The 20,991-nt window shown below is 37.1% G+C and overlaps 2 protein-coding genes across 3 annotated transcripts; one reads left to right on the forward strand and one right to left on the reverse strand.

Moving 5' to 3' along the window:
* Nucleotides 1-1,159: 1,159 nt before the first annotated feature.
* Nucleotides 1,160-8,429, reverse strand: LOC109000493 (protein ABC transporter 1, mitochondrial). Its single transcript, XM_018977380.2, has 8 exons — nt 7,856-8,429; nt 7,477-7,702; nt 5,291-5,443; nt 4,919-5,077; nt 4,483-4,642; nt 3,593-3,702; nt 2,843-2,959; nt 1,160-1,789 (listed from the first exon to the last, which is right to left on the reverse strand). The coding sequence occupies exons 1-8, from the start codon at nt 8,392-8,394 to the stop codon at nt 1,391-1,393; spliced, it is 1,863 nt and encodes a 620-aa protein (XP_018832925.1). The 5' UTR covers nt 8,395-8,429; the 3' UTR covers nt 1,160-1,390.
* Nucleotides 8,430-17,777: 9,348 nt separating this feature from the next.
* LOC109000492 lies at nt 17,778-20,812 on the forward strand. 2 transcript variants are annotated; one of them, XM_035692959.1, is made up of 6 exons: nt 17,778-17,882; nt 17,985-18,032; nt 18,287-18,347; nt 18,455-18,586; nt 19,197-19,364; nt 19,439-20,812. In XM_035692959.1, the coding sequence occupies exons 1-6, from the start codon at nt 17,806-17,808 to the stop codon at nt 19,556-19,558; spliced, it is 606 nt and encodes a 201-aa protein (XP_035548852.1). In that variant the 5' UTR covers nt 17,778-17,805; the 3' UTR covers nt 19,559-20,812. The 2 variants fall into 2 exon arrangements, with proteins under 2 accessions (XP_035548852.1, XP_018832924.1); XM_018977379.2 differs by having other exon boundaries at nt 18,449-18,586; nt 19,439-20,811.
* The last annotated feature ends 179 nt before the right edge of the window (nt 20,813-20,991 follow it).

The following is a 20,991-nucleotide window of genomic DNA, read 5'->3' on the forward strand; positions in this document are numbered from 1 at the left end:
TATATTGATAAATATATATATACTTATTTATATATACACACACATATATATATATGGAGTAACTAATAATATAAATATACTACTTCTATAATTAAATATATAATATATAATCTAATTATTTATGTCTATATAGTGAATATATTTCATAAGTATATTTTATAATTTATATAATAATTTTTTTATATAGATAAATAATTTGTATAATAATTAGTCGATAAAATTTAATAATTTTATATATTAATATGTAGGAACCATATATGAAATAGATATATGCTATCATATTAAGTGTATGTATTAATAATATATGTAAGCATATAATATATTGTTATTTTGGATAAATATCAACTAGTTAGATATTAATTATTTATAAATTTTTTAAAATTTTATAATTCAATAGAGATTCTACTTGTTAGTTGTATAAATTTAATATTAAATTTTAAAATTTCACAGCTGTAATACTTCTTGTCTGCAAAACAAGCTTCTTTAGGTATCTGAATTAAGATTATTTTTTGGAGAAAATAAAAAAAGCAATTCTTATTTAAACTTACTATATTTTTAATCAATTTTCTTACTCGAAATTTGCAGCAATCACGATTCAAAATCATAGTTTTGAATTTCGTTCCGTACTGGCCGGTACGGTCGAAATTTTTAGTACCGACCGTTCAGCCAGTACAGGGACCATATCCATTTCGTACCGGCCGTACCGGCCTCAATTTCGGCCTGTACCGGCCTCAATTTCGGCCAATACCGGCCGATATTTCGGCCAGTTTTTTTTTTTTTTTTTCAAACTACAAGTTTATTTTTTAACCCTCAATTCATACTAGACTATTTATAATTTATATATACATGTATTTATATATAATTTATTTATATATAGACTATTATTTTGAAATATAATTTTGAAATATAATTTATTTATATATCGACTATTTCGAAATATTATTCCGAAACGCTATCCCGAAACGATACCGGTATCGAAATATTTCGTTCCAGTGTCTTGACCGGTACAACGTCCGGTACGGTATTCAAAACATTGTTCAAAATACATCCTGATCCCATATTATATGGCTGAAGGATCTCTCACATGCAACTGGTTCGTTCTAATTGGCACATAGACTGGCATGAAGGTAGACTGTCTAAACTGGAGCATGGATCCACATAGTACGCTTTCAAACTATATTTCTTCATATTTCATTGACAAGTATAAACCTCAAGAGTCTTTTCTGGTCTGGCTCAGAGTCTTGCTTGCTTTTATCTCAACAGGGAAAGAAAATTACAACTTTCTCTCTCCAGTTTTGGAGCAACAACATAAGGAATTGATGATGCTCGCCAGGCATAATTGCAGGCGATTATTATTACATGTATGCAAAATAATTCAATTGAGTTATACCTATGAAGAACTTGAGCCACTTGACAAGATCTCCCCATCTTCTTCACCAAATTGATAATGGTCATAAATCTGTAACAATACTTCCCTGCATGGTACAACAGCCCCAAGCTTCATGCAAGCCAGAAAAGCACCAGAAAGCTTCCGATGAAGACTGTAGACTTCATCAGGCGGCGGTGTCTGCCTGTGCTTAAGCATGGTTGCCCCAAGGTTTGAGAGGTTTTGCGTAACGTTGGTGGAACGGAAGTCATACCCACCTGGCTTCGAAAAAGGCAATCCCACAACAAAACCAGCTTGAACATGGGCATCGAACATTATCTCCGACTCCTTTCCTGTGAGGAACCCTAGTCTTATTGACATCTCAATGACTGCATCTCTATCACCATTTGCACATGCAATCACCTGATCAAACATATTATAATAATAATAATAATAAAAACTAAGGAACATAGAGCTCGGTCTAAAAAAGGTATAATGCACTCAACTTTTTGTTTTTATCAGGAAAAGAAAAAAGCACGGTAAAAACCAGCAGCATTAATCCAAGTATCTAGAATAAACTTGGAGGATTTAATTGTAGTGCATCGAGGTCTAAAGACTGAAGTTATCTATTGCACTGTCAACCTGATTCACCCCACCATGAATTAATGTCAAATTCCCCAGAGCCAAGTTCGGGCACTAGAGGGGCCTGCCACAACTGCTGGCCAAAACTACTTATAACCTGCATGAACCTATCTTATTAACTCACTTTAAACTGAAACAAACAACGTGGGGCTCTACAAAAGGGTCTTGTCATGGAGGTTGAGAAACCCAGAACATTACAGATACCTACATACACGTCTAGAACATTAAAAATTGTCATTGCTCATCATGCCCAAGCTATTTTATAAAATCCCCCTTTAAGTAGAAAAATGATATATGAATGCTATCTTATCTACTTGGAGTGTTCCAGAATGTAGGACAGGTGAGTCAACCTTAACACCTCATAATATGCTTTTAGATGCACACACAGGGTTCGACAAAGCCTTAATCCTAACTAAATTGGGTCTTCCAAAGATTCAGAAAACCCAGTACATGAGCAACCAAAAAATAAGAGTGTCATCACTGCCATTATAAGGTTTAAGAGAACGTAGACTGCTCTATTAGCTTCAACTGCCTTCTTTGAAATTTAAGCCTGTATTGTTACCATTGTCTCTCCTTCTGTGTAATCTGCCATATCTTCTTTTTTTTTTTATAAGTAAAATCTGCCATATCTTCTTTTTTTTTTATAAGTAAAATCTGCCATATCTTATAGATGTATCAAGGAAATTGTTATTAAATGTGAACCACAGACTTCTGAAGGGAGAGAGAGAGAGAGAGAGAGAATCAAAACTTTAAACATTGATAAGCGCTCATCCAAGAGAAGATGAAAACGAATACAGATCAGGATAAAAAAGTTAAGCCAGATATTAAGCTCACCATTCTTAAGTAGTCATCAACAAAACTTTTAGGAAAATCACGAGCAGCTCCAAAGTCGATGAGATTGATTAATTTTGTTGCATCATCATACAAGAAATTACTCCAATTAGGATCAGTCTGCACTAGGTCAAGACCAAATATAGACAAGACAAACATAGACCATAGTTAGGGGAAAAATCATAAGAAATACCAATGGGTAATAGCAGAGAATCCAAGAGGTAACAACCATATCGACAGTACAAAATCATGCATGCCAAGTAAAACAGATGCTTTCATTTTCGATATTACTAAGGAACTGAGTAGAGAAACTATCAAAAGATGTAAATTGGACTAGGTCACTGTTTGGGCTTTAAGCTTCTAGTAACCAGAATCCATTCTTACTACAAACTTCCCAATAGACGAGGTCTTAACATTTTTTATTGGACAAAATTTCCCTAATACTTTACTTCATGCCTCTGCCAATTACATTATCTGATGAACTCCAAAATATTTGAAGGGGGTTCAATTTCAGATGATTAACTCATATAAATAACTGCAGCTATGAACAACCTCAGTAATTGATAGCAAATGCTCAAGCCTCAGGCGAAGCAAAATTGACCATGTAGAGGAGGAAGTTAAAGAAACTCAGACAAAAAAGTAAGAATGACTGCACATAAAACTATAGAAACTTCTTTTTGATAAGTAACTACACATAAAATTATAGACATAAAATTATAGAAACTTAATTACATGAAAAAGGAAAGAACATGCCTGCATGAAACGGTATACAAATAACTCATTCAACGTGAGCTCCAGTAACTTTTTGCCAACATAATTACGAGTTTTCTGGTCCAGTAATGCCACTTTATCAATTGGAATTCCTGTAACAGAGGAAATCAATCCTGCGTATACTCCACCAATCATAAAACTGATTCTTTTATTTTGCTTAATTTTTTTCTTCTCAGTTAAATGATCAAACGGATTGTGACAGCATCATGCCAATATAAAAGGGATAAACCAGGAACAGAGTTGTTTAATATTTTCCACGTGAAACACAACAGAAAATACCATTTGCACTTGTTAAAATTACTGTTATCATACTTGTAAGAAAAATTACTGTTACCATATGAAGGAGCAAATATAAAATTTCATTAGAAGGAGAAATAAAAATATATGAATCAAATATTGAAACAATTATTGGCTCAACATGTGGGGGCCTCAATAAAAACTAGCTGCCAATTACTTTATAGTGGTGGTAAAGCAATCATATATTTTGATGCCTTTTTAAAAATGCCAATTTGGCTAAATGGCAATTTTAGTTGATGGTTGCAACTACTTAAAGCATGAAGGTGGCTTTTCTGACAGCATTTGGGTGCATATCACATGTGTCCTGTTTAGGTTAAGAGCAGCTCAGATTTATTAGAAAAACCTTGGAGAAGTTTACAGTCTCTCCACCATAAAAATTCCTTGATAAACTCCCCTCTTAACATCATATATTGTATAAATACGATACTTTGGAAAAAAGGGGAACTTTCTTATTTCAATGTAACTGCAGAAACTCCCGCCGCATTTTTCAGTTGGAGCCTTGAGCAGTTGAAAAGCTTTGGGTTCAGATTGCACACATCTTAATTGAAGCAAAGTAGAGGCTGTAGTGTTATTACCAGAAACGAGTTCTGTGCTTAAGACTTTTTTGCTAGAAATATTTTCCACCACCAACGGAACATAAAACCCCTCTGCGCCAGATAAAAGATTACGGAAGTGTTTTTGATTTGCTGCTTCCAATTTATAGTCACATTCACGAGCTAATTCTTCTCTTGCCACCTATGACAATTCCCACAAGAAGATAATCATAAATTTTAAACAGGTCAATAATATAATTCTTGATCTTTCTTAGCTTCAGCTAGCATCCTCCATGAAGCAAACTCCATCCCTAATCATTCAGTTGGAAAAGAGGAGATAACTGGGATTGTGAAGAGCATCAAGTTATTTTTAGTCTCTCAGAGATTGCATCTGGACGAATGTGGTGTTGAAGGCTAACCAATACTTGGACAGAAAATCAAGACACATGGATATATGAATGCACATAAATATATCTACCTTCATAGCTCTGTCAAGATAAAGTCCATCTGGAATTAGATTTGTATAATATAAAAGAAGTCTCACGTTCTCTATGTCACTTTCAATGCTATCTGCAACACCAGGGTACTGAATTTTCATAGCCACTTGCATACCATCCTTTGTGACAACTCGGTGCACCTAAAATTGTTGTAGAACTGTTAGGCTAACAGAAGCAACATCCTGAAAATATCACATCTTCTGATACCAATCATCTATAACAGTACTCCATTTTCTTCTTTCAAAGGCAAATTTGATAACACTACCTATGGGATGGGGTTCGGAGTTGGGAGGGAGGGGGATGTGATGGGACTAGCCCAGAGACTACCAAATAATGTAGCAATGTCTTATCACCTGTCCTATGCTTGCCGCAGCTATGGGTTCATAATCAAAGCTGGTCAACTTCGACGACCAGTCAAGACCCAATTCAGCATCCAACACTTGATTGAGCTGGCTCCTTGGCATCACATCTGCACCTTGGCGAACTATATCCAGAGCAGCCAATATCTACACAGAATTGAAAAGGGTCAAGAACATAGTAAAACACACACTCAGAGACACATATACGTAAATATCCAATATTTTTTTTATAAGTAAAAATATTATATATATATCATTAGGAGTAACCAAGTACACTGGATGAATATAAGAAAGCACCTAGCCCATACTAGAGAGTTCCTAATGACCCAAAAAGCCCGTGAAAATTAGAAATCTATCTGAAATACACCAAGCCAAGATTGGAATAGAACACACCTCCCCATCTCCAACCCCTTTATTCCATTAAGACTAATACTCCTCCCAAAACTCCCTCTATGAGTACGTCTTCATAAAGCCCTCCCTTTAGTCTTCCCTCGACTTGAGCTACCTCCCTTAGCATCGTAGTTGATTGCCCAAGAAAGACGCTTTAACTCCCCGATTTTCTTAAAACTTGATTTGGTTTCAAGCGAGTGGCCCACCTCAATCGCAGTAAATAGTGTTTTAAATTGGTCTTCACATCCTCCATATGAAAGCCCCACAATATGCTGAATCTCGTTAACCTTATGCAGAAACCAATCTGATGGTGAACCTGCTATATTGTTTATCGGAGGGAGAGAAACTAGGGTAATAACATTATTCCCAGACACAGTTCCCAACTACACTCCCGACACTAGACATTCCTCCTCACAAGGCACCAACGAAAAACCCATAATTTCCTCCTCGTCATATCCTTTATTCAAATCTTGAACCTCCTCAACAGCTATATTGTTGTTGTCTAATGTTGTCACCATTAAAGGTTCTTTCACCTCCGACATAAGTGTCGTTATTCCATTGACGAGGACATTACTTGTAGGTGCCCCACCCCCCCGATAATCCTTTTTGTGCCACTTTGTTAGACCATATTGCTCCCTCAGGAGGCATAGAATAGGTAGGGGAAGCACTACCTTCTGTTACTCAATTTTCATCTTCTAAAATAGGCTTGTTTGCTTCTTTCAAAATACTCAAAATCCTAGAAAGACCCCAATTTTCAACTGAAAGTGAACCCCTGAAAAAAGGTATCAACCTCATTTGCAACTAGTGACTGAGGGTAGTCAGACGGCAAGTTGCCGATGTCCTGAGTGATATTGGCGTGAACTGTGATGCTGGCGTCCGACGACCCTATCTGTGACAGCGTTGAAATGTCCTATGCCGGCGCACACAGACGTGATAAAATAGGAATGGTAATAGATTCACATCTAGTTAAATTACTACAATGGACAAACAATCCTTCCCATGGTGCCTGGCACTCATCTCGCAAGATGGCAGCTCATTGTCACTGTGCTGAACCACTATCTTTAGATGTTTAATATCATCCTGGCGCTGCCGATCCAAAAGCCATCTTTTATTTTATGAGCAAGAAAAATTACAAATGGGGAGTTGAATAAAAAGTTGGGGTCAAGAGTTTGGGTTGGGAAGGAACGTACGGGAACGCTCCTAATGATATGTTGGAAGCAACTCATTTGTCTATGTTGTGTGCTGTAGAGTTGGCACTTCTTTTGATCTTTGAAGTCTTCCATGAAATGGTGTCTTTAAGTGCCCATAATAGCTTTTACAAAGGGGGCAATTTCCCAAACCACCGTGAGACGATCACTTGTATGGCTGTGATAACGTCTAGTGAGTCTCCTTCTAGGATCAGATTTTTCAAAAAGTTCAAAAGTCATCTGGCAGATTTACTTCATGGGATAACAAACAGTTTAACAATGTATTGGGTCCACTTGCTTTCAACCCCAGCTTCAGCTCAGAAATGCTGACACTTTGTAAATCATTTGTCTCTTTTTCTATTTTAGTGGGGTGTTTCTCTTGTATGCTTCTGTGTACTTGGGCTATGCCTTTCCGATTTTCAACAAAGACCTCGTTTACTTGGCAAAGAAAAAGGTAACTGATTCTCCAAAGTCTATAAGAAGTTAGAACAATTATCATTATCCATAACGAATTATTCATTGTTAATTTTATAATACACCTCATGATAAAAAGGAGTCTCAGGCAATCAAATTACATTGCATAAAGGAGAAGAATCGGAATACCGGAGGAGGGACAAGGGATTCGTCCTGTATACTCAACATCTGGCCTATTTTGAGTGCTGCTCCACGCATTCTGCAAAGCGCAAGGGCCAGACGCTGTGCATTTTGTTCAGAGAGGAATGGGGAGACCGCAGATTGATTGTCTTGTGAGCGTGGCGTGCCAAAGACAAGCCTCCTGGCAGACTCCTGAACCGTTCCCCACGCAAGGCCCGCTCCAAGGCCAGCAAACCTTATATAAAGGGTTCAAGAATTTTAAGTCAGGAATCGATGAGCAAGATTTTATGCCACAACACAAATATATGATACACTAACCATAGAACAGCAAATCATATGATAAAAGCGTGAGTAAGGCTATAATAAACATGCAGAAAAAAGCACTGACCCAAGGGCTCTGGAAAATGGGGTGGAAGGAACTCTCCTCTCCCTTGGCTTCCGCCTCTTATATGCCACTTGGGCATTGTCCTTCTCCACCAAATCCTGGAGCTCACCTTCATTGACAGGCCTAAACCCGTCTCTAACATCCGAATTCTCCACCGCAGAGTAAGAAGAAGAAGAAGAAGGAGAAGAAGCTTTTTCTATACTACTATCAGTATCACCCTGATCGTCGAATGATGGGGAGTTTTGTTGTTGTTGTTGAAAGGCAACAGGCGTGACCTCCTCCGAGGACGCGGAAGAATCGTCAGCGGTGGCAGTTCTGAAGTCAACGACGGAACCGGAATTAGAGGAGCTTGGGTTGGAGAGGATGCGGACCTTTCCCTTGGTGAGGCCAGAGATATCAGTGGCGGATAGAACGGCTTTCTTGATTAGGCATTGAAGATCTCCATTCTTGGCGGCTTCCACAGCTTGAGAACGCCCCACGACCTCCTTGGCGACTAACGATAGTCCATTCACGAGCCTACCCAGCTCCTTCAGCGACCCCATACCTCGCACTATTTTTTACCAAATTTCCTCTTCTTATGCTTTTGCATCCGAATTTCTCTTTAATATATAACTTTTAAATTTTTAATAACATTTGAATCTTACATATCAATTTATACAATGAAAATAGTATATGATGTAAAAGGCTTAAGATAACATTTCACTATACCATATAATTTGACTGACACTATATTTAGTTATAGAATATACAAGTCTCGCACATTCTTATTGAAAATTTTGAATATATATGAGATCCGCGTGAAAGAGTTATTTTTTTAACAATGGACTTTATTTTTTTTAAAGGAAGTAAACGAGTTTGTATATCTTAAGATTGTATTTAACATTATTCATATATTAAACAATAAATGAATAAGATAAATATTTTAGCCGCAAAAATAAATTCACAAAATGACGTATCTTAATGTGGTACGTCAAAAGTAAATCTAATAGATCACATGAAGCCGCACGAATTTATAAATTTACTTTTGTATAATCTCTATATATATAATTTCTCTTCTAAAGAGATAAAAAGGGATTTGTTGGATATGAATAATCTAATCCTACTTGAATGACACAAACTAGATCGACAAGTAGGGGTATTAAATCGTGTTAACGGATAGTGTTCGTATCGTGTCAAGGTATATATATTATACTTAATGGGTCAACACGAACATGACCCGTTAAGGATTTCATGTCAAGATTCCAAACCCAAACACGACATAGTAAGATAACGGGTTGACACGACACGACACAACCCGTTAATGAATAAGAAATAAATTGACCCGACCCGACCCGACCCGTTTCAACCCGTTTTAACCCGTTTACATTAATGGGTTGAACATACACGATATGATACGACACAACACGACCCGTTTGATTTTATATAAATATTTAAATATAAATAATATCTATAAAAAATAAAAAATTAACTACAAGTCTAAAATTACAATCTAAACAAATATGATCCACACACATTGTAATAATATTCATTATTAAAATTACATCCCAAATATAATAAACAAAACACAAATAGGAAATATATTAATGTTACAACTTACAATCTCAAATATAATAAAAACATGGATCTAAACAAATTTAGAGCTTGAAGAATGAGATGGAGCGTCCTCCTTGCCCTTGTTGTTCTCCAACTCCATGCAAATCCTCGACAATTACATTTGAAATCCCACCAGACATCTCACTACATATTCCAACCCCACAGTAGGTTGGTGTGGTGCCAGAAACTCTCCCGACAATGATGTTTGCGCTTGGATAGGGCAATGGCGATTCCATATTGGTCCCAACCACTCTTCACTGCAACAAGATCATCCCTACTCTCAATGTAACAGTCTTCAATGTACACATTGTTGCTCAAGTCTGCAAATTGGATGTTAATGCTCAAGATAAGTTTCTTATGCCCTTTTGCTCTAAAAGGATTGGCAGTCCACTGCATCAGAAATATAAGAGAATGAGGAAACAAGTAAGATACCTGAATCGATACCATCAGTATTTGGTGCGTTGAGAGGAGCCAAGATTGTCATGCTTGATAACAACATTACTAAAACAAATAGAATAAATAGTTAGCACATCTGAAGTATAACATATCAAAGTAGCAGGTCAGAAAACAAATCAACACTCTCTATTTTATATGAGATTACATCAAAGTATAACATATCAAAGTAGTAGGTCAAAAAACAAAATGACAAACATATGAAAATGGCATGAGATTACAGAGAAAGCGAAGTGGGATGACACCAGCCCCCAAAATTTGTGGCGCTGCAAACAACTCAAGCCTACAACAGAAAATAATCCACAATCAAACTTCTAACTTAGGAATCGGAAGAAAGCAAACGAACATGAAGGAAAAAGCAGGCATATCTAGAAAACTCCCCTTGCTTTGAGCATCGCCATGGACAAGATTGTAATGCTCTGTCACCTGCACATTGCCCTAGTGGGAAATCCTGATCTCCCGTACCAACTCCTGAGCAATTGCAAATGGTTGATTTGCCTCAACGTGCTTGATTCGTTCATTTGTTACAAAAAAAATGATCGATCAAGCACCTTTTCTTCGGAGATCTGATCTTGTGATTTACATGTAATTAGATTTCAAACGTAGTATTCACAATATAATACATGCATACATACACATATAAGTAAATATTGGAGCATATCAGAGTGTGTGAGGTTCATAAACCACCAAACAAGCACTAGATTCATGAAATAGATAAAAGCAATGAAAATTGAAATTCTTATTAGAAAGAAGTATAAATCTAGCGCAAGAGTCAGAAAACAAAATACCAATTCAAGCATCGGATCAGACATGAACACTGGATTCAATAATAGCAAATATCATTCTGAAAAGAAAAAAAAAATGAAAATGGGGTGAGGGAGGAAGACGTCTTTTAGAGCACCTCAGCGGAGCTACCACGTGGTTTGTGGAGGACGACAAGGCCATTAACGCCCTTGTAGAGCTCAACGGTAGGAGGACTGGAAGAAGGTGCCAATGGATTCACCGAAGGAGCAGAGAGACCCTTTTCGCTACTCATAGATTTAGACTTTGAGTCAAAGAGAGGGGGGTGGCGGGTTAGGTTTAGGGTTTTTTGAATTTTATGTCTAAGGGTATAAAGGTAAATTCAATTTTCTTAATGGGTCATAACCGGTTGACCCATTAGTGACCCGTTAAATAATTATGTCTGAACGGGTCAACCCGTTAAGGCTAAACCCTGACCCGCTTTTATCGTATCGTATTCGTGTTGGGTTAACGGGTCGTGTCATATATTGCCACTCCTATCGACAAGCGTAATAGTATTAAAGATTTGTTTGGAAACACAAATATTTCTAGATATTTTTAAATTATTTCATTACTATTTACTGATATTATGAGATATTCTTAATATCCAAACTAGCCCGATTAACCTTTTTTATGACCTAAATTCGACTTGAATGACACAACCCCTCGCAAATTAACATCCTTAATCAAAAGATGGAGAGAAGGATCATAAGTTTGTCTACTACATGGTGGTCCAAGCTATACACAAGTGTTAAATATGAAATACTCGATTGACATTGGGATGGGCAACCGAATCCCAATTTGGGCTTGGGCCAAATTAAATTTTGGACTATCATTCTGTAGTATTGGAAATCCATAGATCAAATTACAAATTATAATGATGTTTCTTTTTCAGAGGGATCACTATCTTATGATTTAATTTACATGCACATTTTATTCGCAAGGGTCTAAACTCCAAGATCACCAACCAATCTATGATTTAACCCAATAATTATTTGGGGAGTATTTGACTTAACCTAATAATTATTGAGTGATCTTCTCTACAAGTCTCCTCTAACTTTTCTCTCCAGAGGAAAGAAGGGTGGAGTGTTGATAGTTTGTTCTTACTCAACAGAGTAAGTAAGGTGGATTCCCTTGTTCCAATTGGGGATTGAGCGGAAGATGTATGAATTGGAAGACAAATGGAAGCTACTACGACTACCAGAGGAAGAAAATTTAGTGATAGACCTAAAAATAGAGCAGTTGAGCGAGGTTATGAAGAAAGGGGAACTGAATTTAGTTGGGAGATTATATTCAGATAAGGTGATTGGCAGTGAAGTGGTGTGCTCTACAATGGCTAAAACATGGAAGCTCAGTAAAGCATTTGCATTCCAAGAGATAAGTCCAAATTTATTCGTGATTACATTTGAGAAGGCAACAGATCGAGATAGAGTTCTTGTTGGGAAACCGTGGTTATTTGATAACAAATTGTTTGTAAGCAGTTTGATGGACTAACTCCACCAAAGTCCATGAACTTTGATTTAGAATTTTTTTGGACCCAGCTTCATAATCTTCCTTTAGTGTGTATGACGAAGGAAATTGGGGAGCAGATTGGTAATACAATTAGAAGGGTGCAAGAGGTTGATGTGAAGGAAGATGGCATAGGGTGGGGGGACCTACCTCAAGATAAAGATTAAAATCAATTTGAGAAGATCTATTGCTCGGGGAAGAATAGTCAATTTGTTGGGAACTGAGAGATGGGTACCATTGGAGTATGAAATGCTGGCCAGAGTTTGCTTCAGATGTGGATGTTTGGTCCATAGGGAAGGAGGATGTAGCAGTTTTGATTCAAATGATCCACAATTAGGTATGGGAAGAACCAGTATGGAACATGGCTAAGGGCAGAAAAGAGTCATAAGAAAAGATATTTTACTCGTAAGGAGGAACAAGAGGAGTTGACGGAAGGAGGTGGGGATACCTGTCAAGATAGCACAGGATGTGGTGGGGTGCAAAAGGATCTAGCGGTGGAGATGTGTGGTGGAAGGAAGAGTGGAGAGCCCACTGAGAGAAGAATAACATAAACTGAAAAAAGTGAGAATTCAAAATTGATTTTAGAAGCTGCTAAAATTTCGGATGATTGTTCTTCTTTGAATTTCAAATGGATTGGAGAGGAGAGTAATATGGAGATTGTGATCATGGAAGGAACAGCTGGAAACTACCCGAATTTTGAAACTGAGCATAAGTTGGGTAGCGGTAATTACGTGGAGGAGAGTGGGGTAGAAGTTGATATTATAAAGAAGTGGGCTAAGGCCCAAACAAATATAGATGGACTCCAAGGGCTTGGTATGAAGTTAGAAGGTAAACCCACTAACCTCTTTATAGTTATATCTGAGGCGGGGAGTGAAAAGGATTTAGGAGAAGGGGTAGCAGACAATGCTGAGAATAAAAGCCAGCCTAAGAAATCATGGAAGAGACGTGCTCGACAGCAAGGTATTACTACTAAACTTTGTATTGGTAAATTGAGTAAAAGAAGTAGTGAAGTGTTGGGTGAAAACAGTAGTGAGGAAAGACCTGAGAAGTTTAGTAAAGGAAATGTGGTGGATCAGAATACTAAAAATACTGAATTATTGGCGGAGGCTATGTGGCAGCCCCGCCAAGCCTTATGAATACCTTATGTTGGAACTATCGAGTGCTTGAGAATTCTCGAACAGTTCATGACCTTTACCATATGATGAATGATAAGAAGCCCAAAGTAATTTTTCTTAGTGAGACAAAATTAGTTGCAACTAAGTTTGATATGGTGAAGAAGAAGTTAGCTTTTGAGGGATGTTTTGTTGTTGATCTGATAGGTAGGAATGAAGGTTTGGCCTTAATGTGAAATGGGGCATTTTAAATTATTAATTTCTTTCAGTACCATATTCATGCCAAAATACTTTATGAAGAGAAAAATACAAGCTGGATTTTAACTGGTATATACGGTTACCCTGCTAGCAATAAAAAGAAATTGATATAGGAGTTATTATCAAGATTAAGGCCACAGTTAGATCAGGCCTGGTGTGTGATAGGAGATTTCAATGAAATCATCTCTCAATCTGAGAAGTGTAGAGGAAGGTAGAGGCTTGGAGGTCAAATGGAAGATTTTAGGAATGCACTATACAAAGAGAATTGAAGGCATGTAAAGGGGCTTTATCCAAGTGGAACCTACAACAGATTAGAACAAAGGAAAGGGATATCAGTGTGGTTACAGCACAACTTAAGCAAGAACTGTTAAATGAGGGACCTCACAATGCTGCCACGATTAAAGAGTTACAAGATAAAGTTCGAATTCTTTTTTAGCAGGAAAATATAAAGTGTAGACAAAGAGTTAAGAGGAATTGATATCAGCTTGGTGATCAAAACACAAAATATTTTCATACTTGTGCAAGTCAAAGAGGAAAAAAGAATTGTATTAAGCAAGTTAAAGATCAAGAAGGGAGAATAAATACTGAGCAAGAACGAATTGAAGCAGCTTTCAAGCAGTACTTTCAAAACATATTTAGCTCATCAAACCCAACTCAAGAGACTAGAGCAAAATGTCTTGAACATATGCAGAAGAAGTAACTTGTGAAATGAATAGAGACAAGCAGAAGGAATTCACAATTGAGGAGGTAGAGGCAGCACTGAAGCAGATGGCACCATTAAAATCCCTAGGACCTAATGGTTTTGGGGTATGCTTTTATCAGACTTATTGGCACACAGTGGAAGAGAATGTATGCCAAGCTATTTTAAGTTTTTTAAATGGGGGTAGTTTAGATCATTGCATCAATTTTACATATATTGTTTTAGTCCCAAAAGTAAGTAGTCCATCTATTGTTAGTGAGTTAGACCAATTAGCTTATGTAATGTTTTATATAAGCTTGTGTCGAAAGTACTAGCTAATAGGTTAAAGAAGGTGCTGCCCTCCATAATTTCCAACTACCAAAGTGCATTTGTACTTGGGAGACTCATCACTGATAATGTGATGATTGCTTATGAAGCTTTGCATGCCATGAAGATAAGAATGAAAGGCAAAGTGGGAAGCATGACTCTCAAACTGGATATGTCAAAAGCATATGATAGAATTGAGTGGAGGTTCCTAGAAGAAACTATGAAAAGGCTTGGTTTTGGAGAAAGATATATTAAGCTAGTTATGGAGTGTGTTACCTCAGTGACATACTCTTGTCTGATAAATGGGTAGCTTGGTGAGATCATCAAGCCAACGAGAGGGATAAGGCAATGGGATCCATTATTCCCATACATCTTTATTATATGTGTTGAAGGTTTGAGCAGATTAATTGAAGAATCAAAAAGAAAGGGTGAAACTAAGGGGTTGCTATTACAAAAAGTGGAACTAGCATTAATCATCTGTTATTTGAGAATGATTATGTTATCTTTGGAAGGGCAACTACTAATGAATAGGTAAAGATACAAGAGATCTTGAATAAATATGAGAGGGCTATAGGGAAGTTACTAAACAAGCAGAAAACAACCATATTTTTCAGTTCTAATGCTACAGTGGATGTAAGGAAGCAGATTTTGCAAGAGGCAGGAATTTCAGTTTGTGAGAGTTATGAAAAATACTTAGGTTTACCTTCTATTGTAGGTAAATCAAAGTATAATACTTTTAGGTTACTAAAGGATAAAGTATGGAAGAAAGTATGTAGTTGGAAGAATACCTTCCTATCTCAGGCAGGAAAATAAGTTATGATTAAGGCATAGTTGCAAACATTGCCTACTTATTCTATGTCTGTGTTCAAGCTTCCTCAGAGATTGTGTGCTTAGATGTCTTCTATGTTACCAAGGTTTTGATGGGGACAGAAAAATAGTGAAAGAAAGATTATTTGGAGAAGCTGGACAAAGATGTGTGAATCAAAGGGAATAGAAGGGTTAGGATTTAGAGATTTGGAAAAGTTTAAGGTGGCATTGCTGGTAAAGCAAAGCTGGAGGTTGATGATGAATCCTAACTCAATGGTTGCCACTATTATGAAGGAAAAGTGTTTTAAGCATAAGGATTTGTTAAAAGCAAAGCTGGTATCCATCATTCATCTGGAGAAACATTTTCTCATCTCTAGAATTAATTCAAGTAGGTATGGTGTGGAGAGTGGGTAATGGGAAAACAGTAAAAATATAGAAGGATAAATGGCTACCTAGACTATCTTCTAACAGAACTCAATCTCCCGTTAATACTCTTGACATAGAATCCAAAGTTAGTGAGCTGATAGAGGAAGGGGTTGGTGAATGGAAGAAAAATATTGTAGATGAAGTTTTTGATGCAAAAGAAGTTGCATTGATTAAAAGTATTCCTTTAAGCAGATTAAACAAATATGACAAATTGATATAGGGGCCAACTAACACAGGTATATTTACAGTAAAGTGTGCTTACCATTTATAGCACTCTAGATTGAGATCAAGGTATGGGGAATCTTCTGATGTAGCAGATAAAAGGAGGGATTGGAATCTGATATGGAGACTAAATGTGTTGAACATTGTCAAGCAGTTCCTATGGAAGGTCGCACATGATATATTACCTACAAGAGAAAATCTCTACAAGAAGAAGATATTAGAGTCAGATTTGTGTCGAGTCTATGAGAGGGAAACAGAAACTACAATAAATGCACTTTGGAGTTGTCCTACTTCTAATGATGTATGGTGTGAGGGAAACAATCTAGTTAAAAAATGGGTGAGTATGGAGATACATTTTTTGGAGCTTTGGAAGAGATTACATGAAAGATTTGCAAGTGAGGAGATTGAGTTAATAGCATACACCATGAGCAGAATATGGTTAAGAAGGAATGCCCTTTTGTTTGAAAACAAATTTGACCTTCCAAACAAAGTATGCAAGATTTTAGTCTAGCACAAAACTCCAGACAGAATGGAGACCAATCGAGAAGAATAGAGAGGCAACAAACAAGATAAAAAAAACCACATGAGTTGATATATAAAGTCAACTGGGATACTGTAGTTGATTCAAAGAGTAATAAGGGGGGAATTGGAGTTGTGATAAGAAATAGTGATGGTGAGTTGATTGCTTCTCTATGTCAAAACATAAACCACTCTATTACACCTATTGTAGCTGAAGCTTGTGCACTTAGAAGGATGGTAATCTTGTGTCAAGAGTTAGGCATACTTGATGTTATGTTTGAAGGTGATTCAAGGGAGGTAGTTATGGCTGCAAATAGCAGAGAGATTATTAATACTGGTTATGGGGTTGTGATTAAAGATGTGCGAAGCCTGCTTGAAAATCATCAAAACTGGAACATTTGTTTTACTTATAGAGAAGCAAATAATGTAGTGCATTTGTTAGCTAATCATGCTATGTCTTTATTTGGTGAGAGAGTGTGGATTGATGAGGGGCCTATGCAAATAATCCATTCAGTTTTGAAGGAACAATATTGTATTGATCAAATGCTATTCAATAAAGGCACCATATTGGATTTTCAAAAAAAATTATTGAGTAATGCTAGATACAATCGTGTAGTGTGCAAATGATGTGCAATCGTTTTAAAAAAAAATGGAATCCACTATTAAAAAATTAGTTTTTTTTTCATGTGAGTCCAATATTTACTCATTTTCTTCAAAAAGATTGTGCGGTACTTGCGCACTTACGACTACAAATATCATTTCTCATAATTATTTGTTGCATGTAATATAAGAGTGCACAAATAATACTAGATACAGTAATGAGTTCTGCAAACACCGCACACTCATTTTGAAAAAGTTTGGTTCCACTATTAAAAAATTTATTTTTTTATGTGGGTCTCAGATTTACTCACTTTTCTCAAAATGAGTGTGACGTTTGTGCATTCAATAATTACAAATATCATTTCTTTTCACTTTGTTGCCTCAATTTATCTTCCAGAGCATGCAGAATCCATTAGGTTTACATATATTCGTGGATAAGAACAATATTACCTCCACCAAACATTTCTTGAAGAAGCACTGGCCAAGGGCCCAGAATGAACTTGGAACGTGGGCCATAGGGTTTTCTTTTTCATACTGAGGCCCAAAGATGCCATTTGAAAACCGATGGGCTTCATACTGGACCCTTGGACCCCAATTATACGGGTATATAATTCCTCGGAGCTTGCCGTCAAGCAAGTTTGCGCGCAAAGCAAAGATCGAAGGCAACCATGCCAAGACGAAAGAAAGCTTCAAAAAAACACACGGATATCTCAAAAGCAAGCTCTGTTCCTCCTCAAAATCAAGAGTACGACACTTTTTCTCCCATGGGTCTCTTTTCTAATACTCAGTTCTTCTTCTTACTTGTTGTGGATGAATGCTAACACTGGTAGCGTCTTCATATATGCAGTTGTTACGAAGGGGAACGTCTCGCTAGTCTGCTAAAATCGATTCGGAGGTTAAACTTCGAACCCAATACCATATATCTATGTTTTTTTTTTCCTATTTTTCTGAGGTCTTGTTTGATTTAATTTGTTAATGGTATAATACTCTTATCATGCTTCAATTTACTCTTTCGTTGACGTACGTGAATTGGGTCTGTCTCTCAGTCCAAGTGTTGTTGTTGAGGCTCTACCAAATTTACGTCGTTTAGTCTATGAATTCAGATTCTCATTCACTAGTGGTCATCAATGTGATGGAAACATTGTACAGGGAGACAGAGACAACAAGACTCTTGGATGGGAACTCCTTACCTGAAAAAATATGGTTCAAGGTTTGCTTTCCGATGTTTCGATTTTGTGTCTGGCTATACATTATTAACTTCACCATTAAAAAGTACTTCCTCTGATAGATGTGTGTTTCTCTTTGTTTTAGCAACAGTTCTCAATTGGGGTCAATGATGTCACTCGCGTCCTTGAACGCATGGCACCATTAATACCTCAAGTGGGAAGCTATCCTGCTCAGCCCCATTCAATCAGCAGCAATCGTAAAGTGTCTTCATTTCAGCTTCAGGTTGGTCACCTTTTGATTGGTTTCTTGTGCGGTGAAATTCCTCGTTTATCTAACATTGTGGAATCATATCCAAACTTACGGGATTAAAATGAAAAGATGGTGAGTGTGATCTTACATTGTTTGGAAGGGAAATATTCAAATATTATTGCAGATTATTATAATTTCGACAAACTGTAATTGTAAGATTGACTAGTTCTCTTGGAACATAAATCCTAATGTGGTTTGGACTTTTCTTGAATTGTTGGAAATCGTATCGAAATTAATTTCAACTAGAGGTATGAGAATTGAATTGGGCCATCTACAACACAATGACAGTTGTTTATAATAGTTTTAATAGAACTCAATTACAACACTAACTAGTCTTTTTGAAATACAAGTCCGAATAGATATGACTTGAAATTTTTGTTATTAAATCTAATGTAATATATCAAGACCTTGTTTGGATACTTCTTGGTTAGTCTATCTTCTCTTCTGATATATTTTGTCGTTCTTTTGTGAGATGCCTCTCAACTTGCTGTAGTAGCGATCACTCTTCCTGCCCATTAAACTTCCTTTTCCAATACATATTTCTATTCCGACATATATAATGCATCTAGTTTTGCGTTTGTAGGCTGTGCTGCTAGCTTCTGACTGCAACCCTCGGTGGCTCACAAAGCATCTTCCAAGCTTGGCCTCATCAAGGAGGGTTCCACTGATCTATGTCAAAGATAAGAAGGGGGGCTCTTTAAGGTTAGGTGAACTTGTAAAACTCAGAACAGCCATTGCTATTGGAGTAAAGGTAAATGCCACCGTTACAAGGTCAACATCTTATTCTTCTTTACCGTAATCTTGCTAATCTCTCGCTAAATACAGGCTAAAGGAAATGCCATTAATGAACTTTTTGGGAAAATTCTTGATGAAGATGAAATAAATCGTGAAACCAATTGCCTGAACACAAACGAAATGCCGGATGCAGCCGTCAGTGGCACATAAGATGCACAGACATGAAAGGAGTAATGCGAACTCATGGCAGAAAGGGAGAGCCGTCGGTCCAGAATCAGTTACTTGAAACAAACTCGCACAGTTTGTTGGTTTGTGTGAGCTTTATAGTTTCTTTCAGGACCCAGAAAATGTGCATGTCAAGTTTTTGCAACGATGTGCTTCTCTACATGCCTCGGGGCTTCAAATTGGTCTTGGGTATATATTTATGTTCTTGGAAATCACAGGGATTCATGAAATGCTTTGAAAGCTAGATAGATATTTGATGTCAATGTTCCAGACTTGCATATGAGACAATATGGTTGGATTAGCCCCCTTATCTGTATGTTTTATATATTCAGTTTAAGCATAAATATCATTGCTTTCGATAAAGCATATTTGGTTTCTTCTATTTCTACATCTAGGATCTGACCCTCTTTTAGAGAGAGAACCTCCCCCTTCTCTCTAGAACTCCTCCAAACCGAAATCAGCCAGAGGGGGTGAGAGCTTCGGCTCCTCCCAGCCCAGCACCTCTGTATGTTCAGGTTGTTTTCTTTTCCAGTCTGTGTTTTCTTTTCTTTTGGTTTTGTTTCTTCTGGTCAAAGCATGGAGAAGCGCTGTTTGGAAGTTTTCTGGTGACCAAGAGTGGCCACGCACCCTACCGAGTGTTTCCCAGCCGTCGATCATTTAGCCTGCTGAAGATCTCGCCAAAAGTAGCGGTGCATGGTCCGCACGCGCAGGTCAAATTTCGCGCTTGGCATCCACACGCCACCACACGAAGTGCTCTGCAGCTGCCATGCGCGGCGTTTCTGGAGTCAGCGAGCTCGGTAGCTTCAAGATCGACCGCCCAACCTCTTTTTTCAGTGTTTTGTTCGGTCTTGGTGCATTTACAGTTTCTGTTTTGTTTGTAGATATGTTTTTTCAGTATTTTATATGTATTTTCAGTTCTGTTGTTTTGCTTTAGGTAAAAATAAAAAGAAATAGGCTATTGGACTTGATGTCCATAGTAGAATAGTCCCGCTCCTCCTTTGGAGGATGGTGGGTGGTTGCCCCTCTCCTCATTTGGAGGACGGAGGGTGGTTGTTAGCTCTGTTTTTACATAGTGGTTTTCTCTAAGGCAAACTGGAAGGTTTGTCAGTAGAGAGTTTCTAAAAGTTAAGACAATGTCCATCATAAAGAAATTTGTGTGCGAATGAGTCCCAAACAAATGAATAGTTTGGTTTATAATTTGGGTTTTTCCATGTATTGATTAGTCACATATGTAACTTCGGTTTCATTGAATGAAATGAAGTCTATTTCCAATTAAAAAAAAAACCATTATGGCAAGAGAAAGTCTTAACAGGAAAATGAGACAAAAATTGTAACAACAATATTATTTAATTCGTAGATCCCAAAAAAATAAATAAGTTGTATTGTTTAGTGAGAAGTAAAAAATTCATGGAAGGTAA

Source organism: Juglans regia, chromosome 8 (assembly GCF_001411555.2).
Source record: "Juglans regia cultivar Chandler chromosome 8, Walnut 2.0, whole genome shotgun sequence".
NCBI classification, from domain to species: domain Eukaryota; kingdom Viridiplantae; phylum Streptophyta; class Magnoliopsida; order Fagales; family Juglandaceae; genus Juglans; species Juglans regia.

Bases quoted from the DNA above. Each gene is read 5' to 3' on its own strand.
- LOC109000493 (XM_018977380.2), bottom strand. From the start codon at position 8,394: ATGGGGTCGCTGAAGGAGCTGGGTAGGCTCGTGAATGGACTATCGTTA. The intron at 4,643-4,918 runs GTAGATATATTT...GAATTGTCATAG, and splicing joins ATCTTGACAGAGCTATGAAG to GTGGCAAGAGAAGAATTAGC. The intron at 2,960-3,592 runs GCATGTTCTTTC...GACCTAGTGCAG, and splicing joins TTGTATACCGTTTCATGCAG to ACTGATCCTAATTGGAGTAA.
- LOC109000492 (XM_018977379.2), top strand. From the start codon at position 17,806: ATGCCAAGACGAAAGAAAGCTTCAAAAAAACACACGGATATCTCAAAA. The intron at 18,033-18,286 runs GTTAAACTTCGA...AACATTGTACAG, and splicing joins CTGCTAAAATCGATTCGGAG to GGAGACAGAGACAACAAGAC. The intron at 19,365-19,438 runs GTAAATGCCACC...CGCTAAATACAG, and splicing joins CCATTGCTATTGGAGTAAAG to GCTAAAGGAAATGCCATTAA.